The 17,461-nt window shown below is 44.7% G+C and overlaps 1 protein-coding gene across 2 annotated transcripts in view; it reads left to right on the top strand.

The window, feature by feature from the left end:
* SIN3B (SIN3 transcription regulator family member B) overlaps positions 1-15,669 on the top strand; it is a 30,708-nt gene extending 15,039 nt beyond the window's left edge. The window contains exons 7-20 of one of the 2 annotated variants that reach the window (XR_013348752.1): positions 309-398; positions 823-941; positions 1,553-1,760; positions 3,545-3,661; positions 5,017-5,255; positions 7,126-7,309; positions 7,684-8,278; positions 8,896-9,065; positions 9,874-10,047; positions 11,268-11,360; positions 11,681-11,775; positions 12,308-12,512; positions 12,887-13,202; positions 14,037-15,669. Coding sequence is in view for 1 of the 2 variants with exons in the window: in XM_077842051.1 (XP_077698177.1) it covers positions 309-398; positions 823-941; positions 1,553-1,760; positions 3,545-3,661; positions 5,017-5,255; positions 7,126-7,309; positions 7,684-8,278; positions 8,896-9,065; positions 9,874-10,047; positions 11,268-11,360; positions 11,681-11,775; positions 12,308-12,512; positions 12,887-13,117 (2,520 nt within the window). In the remaining variant the exon portion in view is untranslated. Of the gene's footprint in view, positions 1-308; positions 399-822; positions 942-1,552; positions 1,761-3,544; positions 3,662-5,016; positions 5,256-7,125; positions 7,310-7,683; positions 8,279-8,895; positions 9,066-9,873; positions 10,048-11,267; positions 11,361-11,680; positions 11,776-12,307; positions 12,513-12,886 lie in introns of both variants that reach the window. The other variant, XM_077842051.1, reaches the window with a different exon arrangement.
* The last annotated feature ends 1,792 nt before the right edge of the window (positions 15,670-17,461 follow it).

Below are 17,461 nucleotides of genomic sequence, written 5' to 3'. Positions count from 1 at the left end.
ACAACATAAAGTTATATATAAGTGCTAAGTATCAGGAAAATGAGGACTTGATAGAAGGGCAGAATTGGGCCTCTCCCCTTGAATAAGTTGCTGTTTCCTGCAGGATTATACCCTATCATTTACCTGTCATGCGAACCTGTTTTGTTTTTGCTGGGGGTCATTGATACAGACCTCCATGGAAGGTGTGATGTGGCAAAGCTAGTTTGTCATTTTGGGGAGTAAAGGCTCAGAGCAAGGGGTAGTAAAATGTAAATTGCTGGTATTTGAATCAAAACCATTGAAGTAAAAGTATCGAACCTTTTCAACAGAAGAAAATGAAACTGCGAGGTACCAAAGATCTGTCAGTTGCGACAGTGGGAAAATATGGAACGTTGCAGGAGTTTTCTTTCTTCGATAAGGTCAGTGATCTGGCCCCATTCTGTTGCATGGTCTTGCTTTCAATAGGCTAGGTAGCAATTGACTGGTATTCTATGACTCCCTCTAGGGTATAGTAGAGTCTGTTAATTAACAGTTTCCTAACAAATGGAGGAGTTTTGGAGGACCCTGAGGGAAACGCATACTAGTATCTTCTTGTGTGTGTTTTTCTTTCAAGCATTTGATTTCTCTGCTTCTCAGCAATTGTGGACCTCGTAGCGTAAATCCTGTTACTAAATTACTATTTGTAACGGGGCATTTCTGTATGCATGCTGTTTCTGAGGCTCCGATGAGTGTATGCATTTATTGGCTCTGTGCAAAAAGGCTTAGACCCTTTAAGATATCAACATAAAAATAAAGCTAGTATACAAATGATATGACAGTTTTTATTTGCCCTCCCTCTGCCAGGTGCGCAGGGTACTGAAGAGTCAGGAAGTGTATGAGAACTTCCTCCGCTGTATCGCACTCTTCAATCAGGAGCTAGTGTCAGGCTCAGAGCTTCTCCAGCTAGTCACCCCATTTTTAGGGTAAGTGAACTTGTCTTTCCAGTGACATGTAGGGTGTAGTTTTTAAACATTTGCTATATCACTTTTTCTCTCATGCTTCAACATTAAAACCTTATGAAGTCAAAGGTTTCTTCTGGGTTAGCAATGCCAAAATTTTAGCAATCATTCAGATAGAGGAGAAATAAAATCTGACACAACTTTTAGTCCGTAAAGTCTTAGAACAATTCTGTAAAACAGCCAAATAGCGGAAGTAGTATCTGATGGAGGCCAATTGAGCTGTTACACTCTCACTTCTCTTGGAGGGCTCTCATGGCAACGAACAAAGACTCCTTCAGCAGGTTAAGGAGTGGCATTGATGGGACTCTGAAGGGAGTTCTCGCTAGCCCTCCACCAAGAGGATGGTTGAAAAGAGCCTTAAGCAGAATGATTGATTGAAGCATATAACATTATGGTGGAGGGAGTTCTTAGGGCTATGTCAGGAAAGTCCTAGTTTTCAGTTTAGTTTTGACCATGGTCTGCATGAAATATAAGAGATAGTGAAGAACCAAAGTAATTAATACTTAATGGACAAAACAGACAGAATGTGATGATGTGAAATATAATTACTTACGTATGTTTGTTCATTTTTTAAGGAAATTCCCAGAACTCTTTGCACAGTTCAAATCCTTCCTTGGAGTGAAAGAGCTTTCATTTGCTTCTCCGCTGAGCGACCGATCTGGGGATGGAATGAGTCGGGAAATTGATTATGCTTCCTGCAAACGCATAGGGTCGAGTTACCGGGCTCTTCCAAAAACCTATCAGCAGCCAAAATGCAGCGGAAGAACAGCCATTTGCAAGGAGGTACTCCAAGCTTAATACCATTGAATCCCCAGTCTGCAATGATAGCCTTTTCCAAAGCAGGCTAGTCAGGACCCTCCACATACTGATTTCTTATGATGATTTAGGGTTTCTCTGAAACATGAACACTGCACCAATTTAACTTAAATCACTTTGTTTAAACTGGTGCAGCTTTTGTATGTAGGCTCTTATACTGGTTAAAGACTGCTTCTGTCCGTTTAGGTTGCACCTGTAAATTTGCTAATCTGAACTAAACTGATATAAATCAGGTTTATATGGAGATAAGAATGCCACACATAAAGTTGCTCTTTTTTAACTGAATCAGTATAAAATCACACCTTTCATTAAACTGGTACAACTTTGTGCGTGGACCCATACCTTGTCCTTGGTGATAGGTAGAAGGGGCAGCAGGAATGGGGGAGAAGTTTTATTTCACAGTATAAAATGAGTTTTTCAGCATCAGGCATGTACACAGACTTTGTAGCATAGTAGGCCAGTGAGTCATCAAAAAGCAAATTTTGAGTCAAAGCCTAAAAAAAAATCCTTTGTAAGCAGGGTGCAATTCTAGTATGGGGTCATTCAAAGTTGGCTGTGTTCAGTGATCGCTGGGGCCCTACCAAATTCATGGCCATTAAAAACACGTCACAGACCGTGAACTCTGGTATTGTGTGCTTTTACCTGATACTATACGGATTTCATGGGGTAGACCAGTGTTTCTCAAATTGGGGGTCCTGACCCAAAAGGGAGTTGCATGGGGGTCACAAGGTTATTTCAGGTGGGGGTCATGGTATTGCTATCCTTACTTCTACGCTGCCTTCAGAGCTGGGTGGCCAGAGAGCGGCGGGTGCTGGCCAGGTGCCCAGGTTTGAAGGCAGCGCCCCGCCAGCAGCAGCGCAGAAGTAAAGCGGCAATACCCCACCGAGCCACCTTCGTTTCTGCACTGCTGCCGTCAGAACTGGGCAGCTGCTGACGGTGGGCCCAGCTCTGCAGGCAGCAGCGCAGAAGTAAGGGTAGCAACACCAGACCAGGCCACCCTTACTTCGGCGCTGCTGCTGGCGATGGCTCTGCCTTCAGAGCTGGGCTCCCAGCCGGCAGCTGCCGCTCTCCAGCTGCCTGGCTCTGAAGGCAGCACCGCTGCCAGAAGTAAGGGTAGCAGTACCACAACCCTCCCTACCCCCCTACACACTCCTTTTTGGGTCAGGACCCCTACAATTACAATACTGTGAAATTTCAGATTTAAATAGCTGAAATCATGAAATTTACAACTTTTAAAATCCTGTGACCATGAAATTGACCAAAATGGACCATGAATTTGGTAGGGCCCTAGTGATAGGGAAAGTGAAACCTGTAGGTTTGTGAAGCACTTGCTGCCCTTTGTTATAAAGGAGTATTCTGAGTCAGAGCATCCTGGCAGAAAGTGGGAGTTGGGTTTAATAGAGCAACCCTCCTTGGCACTGGCATGTTTGTCTCCATTATCACCAGTAGCTGACTATTACAGACAAACATCTCTTCCTCCTTATGAAACAGCAGCAAAGGACACCTTAGACACCTTTTGAACAATGTCTGGGTGCAACTATTCACATGCACAATGTCTGAGAAATGGTAAACGCTGACGTTTTAAAATTCTGGCACAGATCATTGGCAAAAATACCTAGCTGGCTGCCTGCTGATAGAAACAATGTTAATATACTACTTTATATTTTCCCCTGTAGAGGTCCTATCAGGTCCTCAGGAACAGGTCCTTTTTCATAGGACACCGTAGACTGCTGTGTTTGACTCTGTTGTAGGTATTAAATGACACTTGGGTCTCATTTCCATCCTGGTCTGAAGACTCTACATTTGTCAGCTCAAAGAAGACGCCCTATGAGGAACAGCTGCATCGCTGTGAGGACGAACGGTTTGAGGTAGTTCTGCTGTTCAACTTAGAACTTTGCAACTTGGTCTCCTGTTCATGTGATCAAGAGCCTTGAAATTATTTAGAGTTAAGGCTACGATTATGTCATGGAAGTCACAGAAACTGTGACTTCCAGAGACCTCTGTGACATTTTCTTCCCTGGGGCTGGAACTGTCAGTAGGCAACCCCACAGTTCTCAGCCACTGCTGGCAACGGGCCCCCAGCAGCTCCTAGCTGGTGGGCAGCAGGGGCCCCCAGATTTCCCAGCTCCCCAAGCGGCGAGGGGACCCCCTGTAGTGGCCTACCTGTGGCAGGCGGCGAAGGGGCCTCCCCGCTGCAGCCCAGCCATGAAGGGCAGTGGGGGTATCCCAGAGCCCCCAACCACTGTGGGTGCTGGACCCCCTCCCTTCCCATTTTCACAGATATTTTTAGTAAAATCACGGACAAGTCATGGGCTTCCATGAATTTTTGTTTATTGCTCGTGATCTGTCCATGATTTTTACTAAAAATATCTGTGACAAAATCTGAGCCTTATTTATAGTCAATAGCCAGATGCTGAATGCTTTATTAGTAAAGCCCTGAAAATCCATGGATATCCGTGGACTATTTTTGTGGATCATGGATAGATACAGATCCAAATTTTATATCTAAAGGCTTGTAAATCTGTTGATATCCACTTGATATCTGCAGAAGTGGATATCCACAGATCAATTTTGTAGATCACGGATCAGACGCAGATATAAATTTTGTATCCGAGCAGGGCTCAATTTATTAGAGTTAGGCTCTTCTTGCTGTGTCAGCCCCTCCCCTTCTTTTTACTTTAGCTTTAGTGTGGGTTTGCTTTCCCAAGGCTGCTTTTCTCCAAAGTTAACCCTTTCACCACTTCTCCCCAGTAGTGGTGATTGCTCTGTACTTCTCCAGACTGGGGGGAGGAGGCACGAACACCATAATGCCACTGTGTGTATCAGGGGAGGAAAAGGTTTCAAGAGCTTTACATACCCTCCTTTTCATGCCGGGCTTGGAGGTGCGCCTGCTGGTACTCTTGCATATGCTGTATCTTTAAATGTTGCTTTTGGTGTAGAGGATTTTATTTCTAAGCACAGTCTCTCTCTAAACCAGATATGATGTCAACTGCATCATAGCATCCTGCTTTGCCAAGGGCAAATGCAGCACAAAATAGCCCGTAGGGAAATCTGGGGGTTAATTCTACAATTGAGAGTACTGTTGGAGAATCCTCACTGAAGCCCCTGATCCCCAGCCAGTGGACATTGAAATAGAAGTACAGATCTGAGCAAAGGAGAAGAGAGCAGAGACCAGCTGCTGAATCCTTTCTTACGCTGTTGTTTCGTTTGTGAACTTTAACAGTTGGATGTTGTCTTGGAAACCAATCTGGCCACAATACGCGTGTTGGAGAGTGTTCAGAAAAAGCTGTCTCGGATGTCTCAAGAGGATCAGGAGAAATTCCGATTGGATGATTGCTTGGGAGGAACATCGGAAGTTATCCAGCGCAGAGCCATCTACCGTATCTATGGTGATAAAGCGCCAGAAATCATTGAGAGTCTTAAAAAAAATCCGGTTACTGCGGTCCCCGTAGTTTTAAAAAGGTAAACTTTCTTGGGTTTCAAACTCTTTCTTGGGTTCACTTATCATTTCTATCTAATTAGCCAATGTAGTCTTTGAAAGCTGCTTGTTTCAGAAGTTAATTACCTATTTTCATCTCTTTGGACTCTAGCCCAGGCCAGAGGTGAGCAATTAATGGAATATCTTTAAAAAATCACTTCAGTATAATAGGTCACAAAGATATTAGCCGACTCTTAGCTCCATCTGAGAACAGCTTTAACAATACAAATTATGACAATGCACTGTTGCTCTTGCAGTAACAGTGTGTATGTTTCAGCAGAAAATAGCCCACCACAAACTTTGTGATGATTGTGTAATATGGGGATAACTGTAACAAGATCGCTGCTTCTCCTGCCATGAAAATTGTTAAATTGGTTTTTCATTCATTTTATAAGTAAACCAAGCTATTCCTTTAGTTCTGTGGGGCTTTGCCATTGTTTGGTTTCAGCTAGGCTTTCTCCTCAGATGGCTTTTTGTATTAATGTGAACATTGAAAAATACGTTTTCAAATTAAACTTTTTTCAGATTCTCTCTTTGTAGGAGGCATGATATAAAAAATGCGTATAGTTTAATTGAAAGGCTAAGTAATTGGGTAAAAGGTTTCAGATACCTTTGGTATTAACATGTAAGGTTTTTTTTTAATTCAGTCTATAATACAGGTTCTGTAATACATCATTTCTAGTGCATGGCAATCAACTGTGTCACCCCCACCCTGGTGAATTCTTCACATTTGCACACTGTATTGCTCTGTAATGGAGCCATGAGAGTGGCTCCATTGTTATGGTTATGCTCATCTCTGGCTTGCTGAGAAAAGTTCCTTTCTGCATTAAAATGTCTTAGTCCAACTCAGAGGAAGGGAGGATTTTATTGTTTGAAAATATGAGGTTAATTGGAGGTCATTTTGAATGAGACTTTAGAATAGTGGGGGTGGGGGGCAGGCCTTTTTTTGAAAATTCTAATTGTTTTTGTCCAGTTAGAACAGAAAAACCTCTTTATGGATTAATCTTCACTGAGAACCAATGCATGAATTAATCATGTTGGATTCCAAGGGTGTGTTGTTGTTAGAGGTGATCTCTGCATGTGGGGCAGCACTGTTATAGGTCCATTGACTGTTACGTAACTAGTGCCATATAATCTCAACTTGTATTTTTAACAGGAGGTTTTTCTTGCCATTTTTCTCCAAAGAGCCTCTGCTTGCTAGGCGTGCGCATCTCATGTTGTTTTTCCCTTCAAAATTACAATTAAAATTAATCTATTCAACATGTATTTTAAAAAGAGAGAAAATCAGTCCCACCCTCCAATTGTTCTCTCCCTGGTGCATAGGCTCTTAACTTCCTTATCCCCAACTGCCAAATCTCCTGTTCTGAATCCTGGCTTCTGGCAGCCAGCAACTTGGGACAACAGCCATCTACGGCATCTTCACACAGCACCCACTGTTCCTGGACCCTGCTCTGTGACAGCTTCTTTAGTGCCTGAGAAAAATTTAGCTCTGCCCCTCATTTCTGAGCCATTTCCACTTCCCAGCATTTCTGGCTGGTCACGTGGAATCCTTGTATGTAAGACAGAGACGGTTAGGTGGAGATCTCCTAGGACCCGAGAAAATTGTTCCAGAAAAAGGAGGGCAGAGTTAAGGTGTTGGCATCTCTACTGTGGATTGCCTGAGTTTCTGTCACTTAAGAGGTTTTTTAAATATTGTATATTCACAGCCACGACTATTTACCAAAGTCTTGTCTTTTTTTTTCTTTTCCCCTGGGAATACTGAAAGTCTTGCTGTGCCTCAGCAGGCTGCTTTTAAAACGTTGTGTGTGAATTTCTGTGGTATGGTTTTCAAATGGTCTGTTCTGCATTATGCAGGTTAAAAGCAAAAGAGGAGGAATGGCGGGAAGCCCAGCAGGGCTTCAACAAGATCTGGCGGGAGCAGTATGAGAAGGCGTACTTAAAGTCCCTTGACCACCAGGCCGTCAACTTCAAACAAAATGACACCAAAGCCCTGCGCTCCAAGAGTTTGCTGAATGAGATTGAGAGCGTCTACGATGAGGTGTATATGTTAGCAAACAATCGATCATGTCTGTTTATATTGTTCTGTATTACGGTAATGCCCAGAAGTTCAGATCAGAATTGGGTCCCTGTTGTGGGAAGCGCTGTACAAACATCGAGGAAGATACCATCCCTACCCTGAAAAGCTTATAATTTAAGATGACAAGAGTGGGTGAGAAGAATGCTCGAAAATATATATAACTTGTAGATAAAAATGTAAGAGAAATAGCATATGTAATCCCATAAATATCCCCTTTCCTCACTTGACCCCCAGCCTAGCCATCAACACTTGGCTGATTTTGTGTGTGTGTTGTGGCGGGAATGGCTCGCAGGAATGGATTAGAAGGATCTTACTTGTTTGTCCCTCGATTATAGCATCAGGAGCAGCATTCAGAGGGGAGAAGTGCCACCACGAACGAGCCTCACCTCATCTTCATCTATGAGGATAAACAGATTCTGGAAGATGCAGCTTCACTCATTAGCTACTATGTGAAACGACAGCCCACTATCCAGAAGGAAGATCAAGCCACCATTCGGCAAATAGTCCATCACTTCGTACCGGAGCTGTTTTTCTCTCCGCTCCCTGACCACAGTGTTTCTGAAGAGTCAACTGATGAGGACAGAGAAAACCACCAGGGACAGACCCTGGATGCTCCTGAGCTACGAAAGAAACAGGTGCCAGGGCCGCTGAGCAGCCCTCTGGAGGAGAAAGCCGGGTTCTGTGATGCCGCTGTGGCTGAGTCTCACAAACCTCTGGACGATGTGTATAGTCTGTTCTTTGCCAATAATAATTGGTATTTCTTCCTCCGCCTTCACCAGACTCTCTGCTCAAGGCTCTTAAAGATTTATCGTCAAGCTCAGAAGCAGCTTCTAGAGTATCGGACTGAAAAGGAGAGGGAGAAACTCCTCTGTGAGGGAAGGAAAGAAAAGTCCAATGATCCAGCCATGGAACTGAGATTGAAACAACCAAGTAAGAGCATTCTGCAGTCTGGGAATTATTTTGCTGTTTGCGTTCTGAGTGCCTTAAGCAGAGGCCACTTGTAGTGACTGGGACCAGCTGGCATGAATATGAGGAATAGAGATAACTGAGACCTCTCCAGTGTCTGAGAATTATGGATTCATAACTAATGTTACCTGCATGTATTAACCAGGATAGTTAGGGGATAACTTACAAGCCAAGGGACACATCTTTGTTCATTTACACCTCTACAAGCCCATTGGCTGTTGTACGATATATACCTTATGTCTTCTATATGGGTATTTCTAGAACATGAGAAAATACTGTTACAAAGAGTCGTGGAGTTTGTTGCTCACATTTAAAATACAGACACATGTATGAGAGTTGAATCAGGCACTGCCCCAATGACAATTTCAGATAGTGACACTGTTTTCATGGGGTCTTCTGTATGCTGTCAGTGGCATCTGGAAGGATGTGGTTGGTGCTACACTTGAAGTGTATTGCTTATGTCTAAAAATATTCTTGCTGCCAAATGTCCTAGATCTAGACCACAGTTATCTCTTCTGTCCCCTGCCTCGGGGCCACCCTCTGCCTCTTGTGTGCAGTGACTGCTTTCTTCTCCTGCCCAGGTGAGGTGGAGTTGGAGGAATACTACCCAGCATTCTTGGATATGGTGAGAAGTTTGCTGGATGGGAATATTGACCCCACACAGTATGAGGACACTCTGAGGGAGATGTTCACTATCCACGCCTACATTGGCTTCACCATGGACAAGCTGGTGCAGAATATTGTCCGCCAGGTAATCGTCTCTCAAATCATCTCTTAGTGCTTCCATGGTGCAGTTGGTGGACAGCCCTTCCTTGTCCTATTGATAAACAGGTCTCTCAGTGTGTATGAGAGAGTTAGCAAAGGTCAGAGTAAAGGTGAAGAGGAGCTTAACCTTAGAGTGACACTTGGAATGTATCTCCTGGTGAGACAGGCATTCAACTCTTTGTTTCCCTCCCCGTCTCTCCATAGCTTAAAAACCCTGGGTATCGCAGTTTAAAGGAATTGGCATTTGAAAATCTAGGCCTGTGGACTTGCGGCTTCTGTACGTTTCAGTATTCCCTCTTTGATTACAAAGGTTACATTAGGGTTACAAGGTATCCTGCAAACATAAGAAGCCAAGATTTCTCCTGAGGTGTTTACACAACCGTTAGTAGGTGATGGGAAAAAGGCTGAGGAAATAGTGAAAGGAAACGACTATTGGTAAAATCAGGAGAAAATGCAGTTTGTGAACGGAAATTCCTGTGGCCAGTTAACTTACGACTACACCTCTCATTGATTTCTCTGCTGATGACACTTGACTGTCCCCACCAAAGCCATTTGGAAGCTTGGATTAGGAGTTGTGTTAGACGATTCACACTAACTACATTATCAAGCTCTCCGTTACCAGTTTAGCAATTAGATGTTTAAACAAGTGCTTAAGACTTGACTGCCTCTTGCTCCCTCTGTTACATTCATTGCAAAACGGGAGGGGGGCAGATGTAAGGGAGCAGTGTGGGTTGCACCACTGTATGTCACGCTCTTGGTGGAAACTTGCTGACCCCTTTTTCTCTTGATAACAGCTTCACCATCTTGTGAGTGATGATATCTGCCTGAAGGTTGTAGAGCTCTACTTAAGTGAGAGAAAGCGAGGTGCTGCTGGAGGCAACCTGTCCTCCAGGTGTGTCCGGGCAGCCAAGGAGACCAGCTATCAGTGGAAGGCTGAGCGCTGCATGGCAGATGAGAACTGCTTCAAGGTGAGAGCTTGCTTCAGGGGAATTACCCAAAGCAGAGGGGAACCAGACTGGGGTGGTCCAGACAGCAGCAGTCTGATGCTCTCCTGATAGCCTGGCTCCCAAGAGATTAGATGAATTCTGTTACTTAGGGACAAGGGAGTTTAATTTATCTCTTGGATCAGGCAGCTGGGGAGTTATCCTATCTTTGTAGCTCCTAGCCAAGGAGGCTGTGATCAAGCGCCCATCAGAGTTTGCTCTTATTCAGACATGCAGGAAGCCTTTGAGTGAATATATTACTTTTCAGATAGTTCCATAGGGGCATGTGGCACTTTGAAGGCAAATAAAGAGACAAAGCTCTTTCCTGACAGGGCAGTGGGCAAAGAGAGCTGAAAGGAGAGGGCTTCTGCCCTTTAGGCACAGCATGAATGCTGGCTGCACTCAGACCTAGGCAAGTCCAAAAGTGTGTGGTGAGTTTCAGTGCTAGGGTTAGAGTTCAGAGGCTTTATGGACAGTGAGTTTCAAGGAAGGATTTGAATGTGGAAGGATGGAGTCTTAGGGCATCTTTGCAGAAGGCCCAGGAGGTTGGTTCCAGGGGGACTGGTGGGGAGGCAGAGGGAGGAGATGGTGGTTATAGTAGCCAGTGCAGGTGATAACCAAAGCTTTGAAGAGTGGTTCTAGCAATAAGGATCGAATTAAGAGGAAAGTCTTGTAGAGGAAGGACAGGCAGCATTTGGCAACAGTTTGGACAGGCATGAGCAAATGCGAGAGAAGTCCAATATAACATCAGGGTGGTGAGGAGGGGAGTGGTGCAACTAGCAGTCTTGGAGGGCGAAGGGTCAGGAGGACGACGGGAAGGAAGGATGGAGCTTTGTTTTGATGTATTGAGTTTGAGGAGTTACTGTGCCAAGGGTGATGGGGCAGGCAGAGGAGCAGGTTTCACAGAAGGAGGGAACACCCAGGGTGAGTGGGGCAGGGCAGAGCTTGAGAGTTGGAAAGAACATCTGCATAAAGGTGGCATTGAAATCCCCAAGGACACAGTGTAGAGGAACGGAGAAAGTGGTAGCAAGAACTGAGCCTAGGTATCTGTGTGGTCAAGCATCAGGGTGCCATGTTGTATATTCACCTCTTCTCCAATCTGTTGTGTTCAGTGGAATTTCCATGAAAATTCAGCACACTGATCTGGGCTCCTGCCGAGCTCTGGAGGCTCCAGGTGACATCCTTTGTGTCTCACTTCATTACAGGTAATGTTTCTTCAGAGGAAAGGGCAGGTGATAATGACCATCGAGCTACTAGATACAGAAGAGACCCAAACAGAAGACCCTATGGAGGTTCAGGTAATTAAGCTGCAAGGACTATGGAGTCACCTCTGTGCCACTGACAAAGGAGGCTGCCAGGAATGTTCCCTTCCGTTTCACTCCAAATTGTGGGACAGGCTTTCCCAGGACAATGAGTGTACTTGGGGTAGAGCATGTGGAGGACTGTGTCTCCTTGATATAGAGGCTGCTGATACAGAAGTGGATTTAAACGCAGATTGGCTCAGGGTGGTTGGGTTAGGTACAGGCAGCTTTAAAAGCAGCCTGGAAATACCCTATTAAGGCAACTGAGTTTATTCTGGCTGGGGAGATATGACTTGGAAACGGTCTTTCTTGTATAGCACTTGGCTAACTACATGGAACAGTACGTTGGGGTGGAGGGCGTCCCAAACAACCAGAACGATGGCTTCTTACTGAAACCGGTCTTTCTGCAAAGGTGAGCTCTCCCCTTTCCTGGTGTCTTGCCCACGACAGCTGGTTCTGCTGCTGCCCTGTGTGTTGAGATTATTTTGGTTCTAGTCCTGTGTGACAGAGTCCCTTAAAATTTTATGTCTTTTGCACTTTCCATCCCTAGCACCTCAAAACCAATATACTGTACACACTGTTCCAGGGAAATACAGACCCACTGGGTTGCAGGTTTATAACCAGTGTGTGGCGCTCTGCACAAGGGCTTTTAGGGCAGCAGTCAGGTTTTCACACAATATTAAGTGTACAATAAGGAGAAGAGAGTGGGACTGTCTTCTAAGCAGTCCCTCTTTTGGGGGGGAATTTAAGGCCTAGTCCCTTCTGCACTTCATCACAAAAGTATGCCAACCTTGGGGGTAAGGGGGATGGTCTGGAAGCAAAGTTCCTGGGAAGAGCCAGGCATAGGAATGTGAATTTCACGCTCTGATCTTTGGTGACTAGGAGGGTGGAAGCTGAATAGCCAGGGATTTTAAATTACTTCATAATACTTGGTTTTGTCCTAGGAACCTTAAGAAATTCCGCAAGTGGCAATGCAAGCAAGTGAGAGCTCTGCGGAGTGAAGTGAAGAGTTCCTGGAAGAGGCTGATCGGGGTGGAGAGTGCATGCAACATGGACTGCAGGTTTAGGCTCAACACCCACAAAATGATGTTCATCATGAACTCTGAGGATTACATGTACAGGCGGGGGACTCTCTCCCGAGCTAAGCAGGTGCATGTCCTGTTATTCTCTCAACAACTCAGGCACTGGCAGAGATGGGGAACTTCAGCTGCGACACCTGCAGTGACAGGAGTCTCATGGCTGAATTCCTACAGACTGCTCCCTGGAGTTACATCTCCACGCTGGCTGAAATAGCAGAGGAACTGGTAAATGCTGTATACCTTAGTTTACTAGCCATAGCTTTACCATGCAAGTTGTACAGGAGGATAGTTCCATGTAAGAAGCAGAGGCCTCTAGAAGCAGGTACAAGGGATATGTGCTCCTCTGGTTGTTTTAAAGCATGAATGTCTCAAGTGTCCAGAGAGCTGAAGATTTAACCTTCTCCCCTATGAGCCTTTCAGTGACCTTTACTGTCCTTATCTCAGGTGCAGCCCATGGTTCTGCTCAAGCACCACCAACAGTTTGATGAATGGCACAGCAGGTGGCTAGAAGAGAATGTTACTGTGGAGGCAGCAGAACTGGTTCAAGACTGGCTAATGGGCGATGAGGACGAGGACATGGTCCCATGCAAAACAACTTGTGAGACAGTGAATGTCCATGGGGTCCCTGTGAATAGATACAGAGTCCAGTACAGTCGCCGTCCGGCCTCACCATGAGCAGAGACTCATCCACGTGACCATGCCAAGCAGGAGCTTTGCCGGCAAAACACTTTTACTCTGAGAATAGTGGTGGGAATGCAATGTATGTATTAATGATATTTATCCAAACAGCATTTTACTTTGAGTTATGATGTATTTTCCATATGGCATAGAATTGTCTCCTTGCAGTGTAATCCTCCAGGCCATGTCATTGTGAAGAGCGCTAAAGCCATTCCTGGAAGAGGGCTCTTAGCATTGCCACTCTGTATAGTAGCTTTCTAGCATCAGGCCTACCACAAGTCAGCCGGAGTGGGAAAGGCTGAGCAAGGTGGGCTGTCTACTTGGGTGGTGCCAAGTGCTCAGCTCCAGAAGAGCTGCCAAAGGCTGCTGCATTGGAGGAAGAGGGCAAGCTGGCCTGGCTGCTTGCAGGGGTGGCTGAGGGGGCTGCATGCTCTAGTCAGTGTAGAGCATGATGGGTGCTAGAGCTGACCCTGGCAGCTGCCTCATCTTTTTGAAGTGTTTAATGTTTCATGTCCCTCTGCATTTCATGCCATGCCTCAGTCTGCAGAACTTCTTAATATAACCCCTCAGGGCCAGTGGGCCCAGAGCAGTGGCTTTGCCATGGGTGCAGGGACTCAGTTGCGTTATCTGTTCAGACTAATGAAGCTATGAATGCCACATGCGTTACTGCTGCTGTGGTGGGGAAATGCCAAATCTTGAGACCTCAAGGGAGGGAAATGAGACCCTCGAATTTTAAAACAGCTAGATTGGCTAAGAGTTTCAGAGCAGGCGCTAATCAGAAATGGCTCCATGGGCTGCATTGCTGAGCAAGTGAGCCCAGGCACATTCTCTGCCTCCGCAGAGAATTCTGTATTGGATCCCTTGTTGATCTTTATAAAACTGTGTCACACTGCAATATCCTGCCTTCTCATTTCAGGAACTGCTTGAAGCTGGAATAAAATCCATGAGGAGGTCTGGGTTTTTGTTTGTGTTTTGCATGCTGATGGACAGCCTCTGGAGACTCTGTGTTGCAGACACATATCTTAGTACTGCTGGGATAGTAACACTTACAAAGTGGATCAGTAGATGGAGCTCTTAAAGCATGTTTGTATTGGCTTGGAGGGTTTCCTAGATACTGCTCTTTTGCTGATGTCTGTACAGATGCTCTCTTTTGCAGTGACACACAGAAATGTGTATTCATGGGAGGATTCTGTCCAGGCATAAGCAGTGTAGACAAGCTATTCCATTGACACGTTCTGTACCTCTTCCTGAACTCTGCCAAAAAAAACAAACCACCCACCCACCGGGCTCTGAACCACACAAAACTCTACATTCATCTTCTGACTTAAATCTAGCAAAAGAACCAGAAAGTTCAGAGTCAAGACAGCCCTGCAACCCCATCCTGACTTCACTTGTGTATTGCAGGAGCCTGGGAATATCACATAATCCTGTGTAAAATACATTGTGTCATGAGGCAAATCTAGCTTCTTTTCAGCCCTGACTCCGAGGACTCCTGGACATTTGTGGGGGTGGACGGGGAATTGGACCCCCAAATGTGTTTGTTTCTGTGGTTTGGTTTTTATGGTTATAATTTCTGCTGGACCCAAGTAGCAGCCTATCGGAGTCGTGCTATGTTTACCCCACTGTACTGCATTTGGTTTCGCAGTTGTCTCCCTTGACAGCAGAAGAAATGGGCCATTTGTGCACATTTGACCTAAAACTATACCAGTTGTTTCTTTTTTGCAAAATAATCTGTGAATGGGAGGCAGCAAGGCTGGCCATTTGGCATTTGTGGCTACGTGCACATTCATTGCCAGCAGTGCGCTTTGTACCATGAACCCAAATTCTTATTGTCCAGGGCTCAACTGATGCCCGTGGCAGGAATTATATGAAGGTTTTTTCAAAGCCCTTGGCTTGTTTTAGGTAAGGGATGGAGCTCTGTAAAAGGTTAGGATAGATCTGACTAGTGCAACATCTCTTTTGCCTCTACACAGCTCTACAAACACACCTCAGTCCTGTTCAACACTCTGCTGTCCCAAGCAGAGATGACCAACTGTGCCAAATTTTGTTATGGTTTTGTGATACAGACAAATGTTTACTAGAAAGTAGCTTGCAACTTGTGGCTTAAAATGCAATTGATTCCAAGTCTCCCAGGGTGCGTAAGGCTAATACACGCATGGACCCTGGTCAGTCTCCCCAACATTTTTAAGTGTACTTCAGGTATTTTTACGCATCCTTATTTTGTAAACCTTAATTTATAATCTGAATGGATTAAGTGAGAATTTCATCATTTACAGCACTATTGTCTCAAATGTGATAGTAGCAAATGATGTGAATGAAACAAGTGGGTGGTGCCAATGTGTTTGAGAGCGGCCTGCTAACATTTGAGATTTCAGCATTTGAACACTGTCTATCTTCTAGCATGAAATTGATTAAAGAAAGTTTGTTCTTCCATTTTTTTGAAGGATCTTTGCTTTGGGGCTTGTAATTGCTTTGCCAGCTCTTTGAATGTAGTTTTTTTATATTTATTTGCACATTCAAGTAAAATAAAATATTGATTTTAAAAGTCAGCAGCTCTCCCTGAGTTCTTTGTTTTAAGTGAATTTAGAGCTGGTGTGTACAGCCCTGGAGACTGAAGACTCATTTCTAACTATAGAACAGCCTGATAATAGGCTGTATAGGTGTCTGTAAAGGCAGGTGTAGGACAGCCAGTGCCAGCTTGTGAGCTGGACATCTGTTTGCTATCGCCTGCACTGAGACTTCCAATTCACTTCATATGGGCCAATAGGCAGTCCTCAAAAAGGAAACAACTTGTGGCCATTAGCATCTTGGGCTGGTTTTGAGTGATAGACTAGAGCAATGGTCTCCAAACTTTTTGGATCACGCACCCCCAGGGCCAGCTCTAGGGAAATTTAAAAAAAAAACACCTGCCGCCGGCATGCCACCGAAGAATCAAAGGTCCAGGAGCACGGCTGCCGCCGTGTCGGCAGCACTCCTTCGGCGGTGCTCCTCCTACCGCGCACCCCCAGGGATGGTGTTGCGCACCCCTGGAGTGTGCACACCCCACTTTGGAGACCACTGGACTAGAGGCTCTTGCTGCTACTGCATTACCAGTGCCAACTGTTCTACTTATCTGATCGATTAAAAACACTGCTCTTCTGGATCTGACTAGCTGTTGTATGTAGGGACTGGTGCCTTGAATATTTGACTTTCCTTGGTCTACCCCAAAGATTTAGATGGTGCCATGGTTTCTGGGTTTCATTTTCAAGTGCCAGTGAAAAGCGGAGACATTTATTTGGCTTTCAATACTCTGGCCAAAATGTGCCCTTCACAGAGAGCTGAGGGCATTCAACCCATCTAAAAATCAGGCCACTTCTTTAAGTGTAAGAGATTATTTAGGTGCCTAACTGTAAATCACCTAAGCTTGAAAATCTTATCCACTGTCTGCATGAATGAAACATCACTGTGAAAAAGGCTAATGCAACCCTAGGATACAGCAGGCAAGTATTTCCAGTAGAGACAAAGAAGTGTTATTACCATTGTATAAGATGGTACAAAGAGACCTCTCATCTAGAATACTGTGCAATTCTGATCTCCAATATTTAAGAAAAGGAGTACTTGTGGCACCTTAGAGACTAACAAATTTATTTGACTATAAGCTTTCGTGAGCTACAGCTAACTTCATCGGATGCATTCAGTGGAAAATACAGTGGGGAGATTTATATACACAGAGAACATGAAACAATGGGTGTTATCATACACATTGTAAGGAGAGTGATCACTTAAGATCCGATGAAGTGAGCTGTAGCTCACAAAAGCTCATGCTCAAATAAATTGGTTAGTCTCTAAGGTGCCACAAGTACTCCTTTTCTTTTTGCGAATACAGACTAACACGGCTGTTACTCTGAAACCTGTCACTTAAGATGAGCTATTACCAGCAGGAGAGCGGGGGAAGGGGAGGAAGAAAGCCTTTTGTAGTGATAATCAAGGTGGGCCATTTCCAGCAGTTGACAAGAATGTCTGAACAGTGGCGGGAGGGGGGAATAAACATGGGGAAATAGTTTTACTTTGTGTAATGACCCATTCACTCCCAGTCTCTATTCAAGCCTAAGTTAATTGTATCCAGTTTGCAAATTAATTCCAATTCAGCAGTATCTCCTTGGAGTCTGTTTTTGAAGTCTTTTTGTTGTAATATTGCGACTTTTAGGTCTGTAATCGAGTGACCAGAGAGACTGAAGTGTTCTCCGACTGGTTTATGAATGTTATAATTCTTGACATCTGATTTGTGTCCATTTATTCTTTTACTTAGAGACTGTCCAGTTTGGCCAATGTACATGGCAGAGGGGCATTGCTGGCACATGA

The sequence above is a fragment of the Eretmochelys imbricata genome, chromosome 25 (assembly GCF_965152235.1).
Source record: "Eretmochelys imbricata isolate rEreImb1 chromosome 25, rEreImb1.hap1, whole genome shotgun sequence".
Lineage (NCBI taxonomy): Eukaryota > Metazoa > Chordata > Testudines > Cheloniidae > Eretmochelys > Eretmochelys imbricata.
The sequence above is the reverse complement of the archived record's forward strand: the minus strand, read 5'-3'. Positions and strand labels throughout refer to the sequence as shown.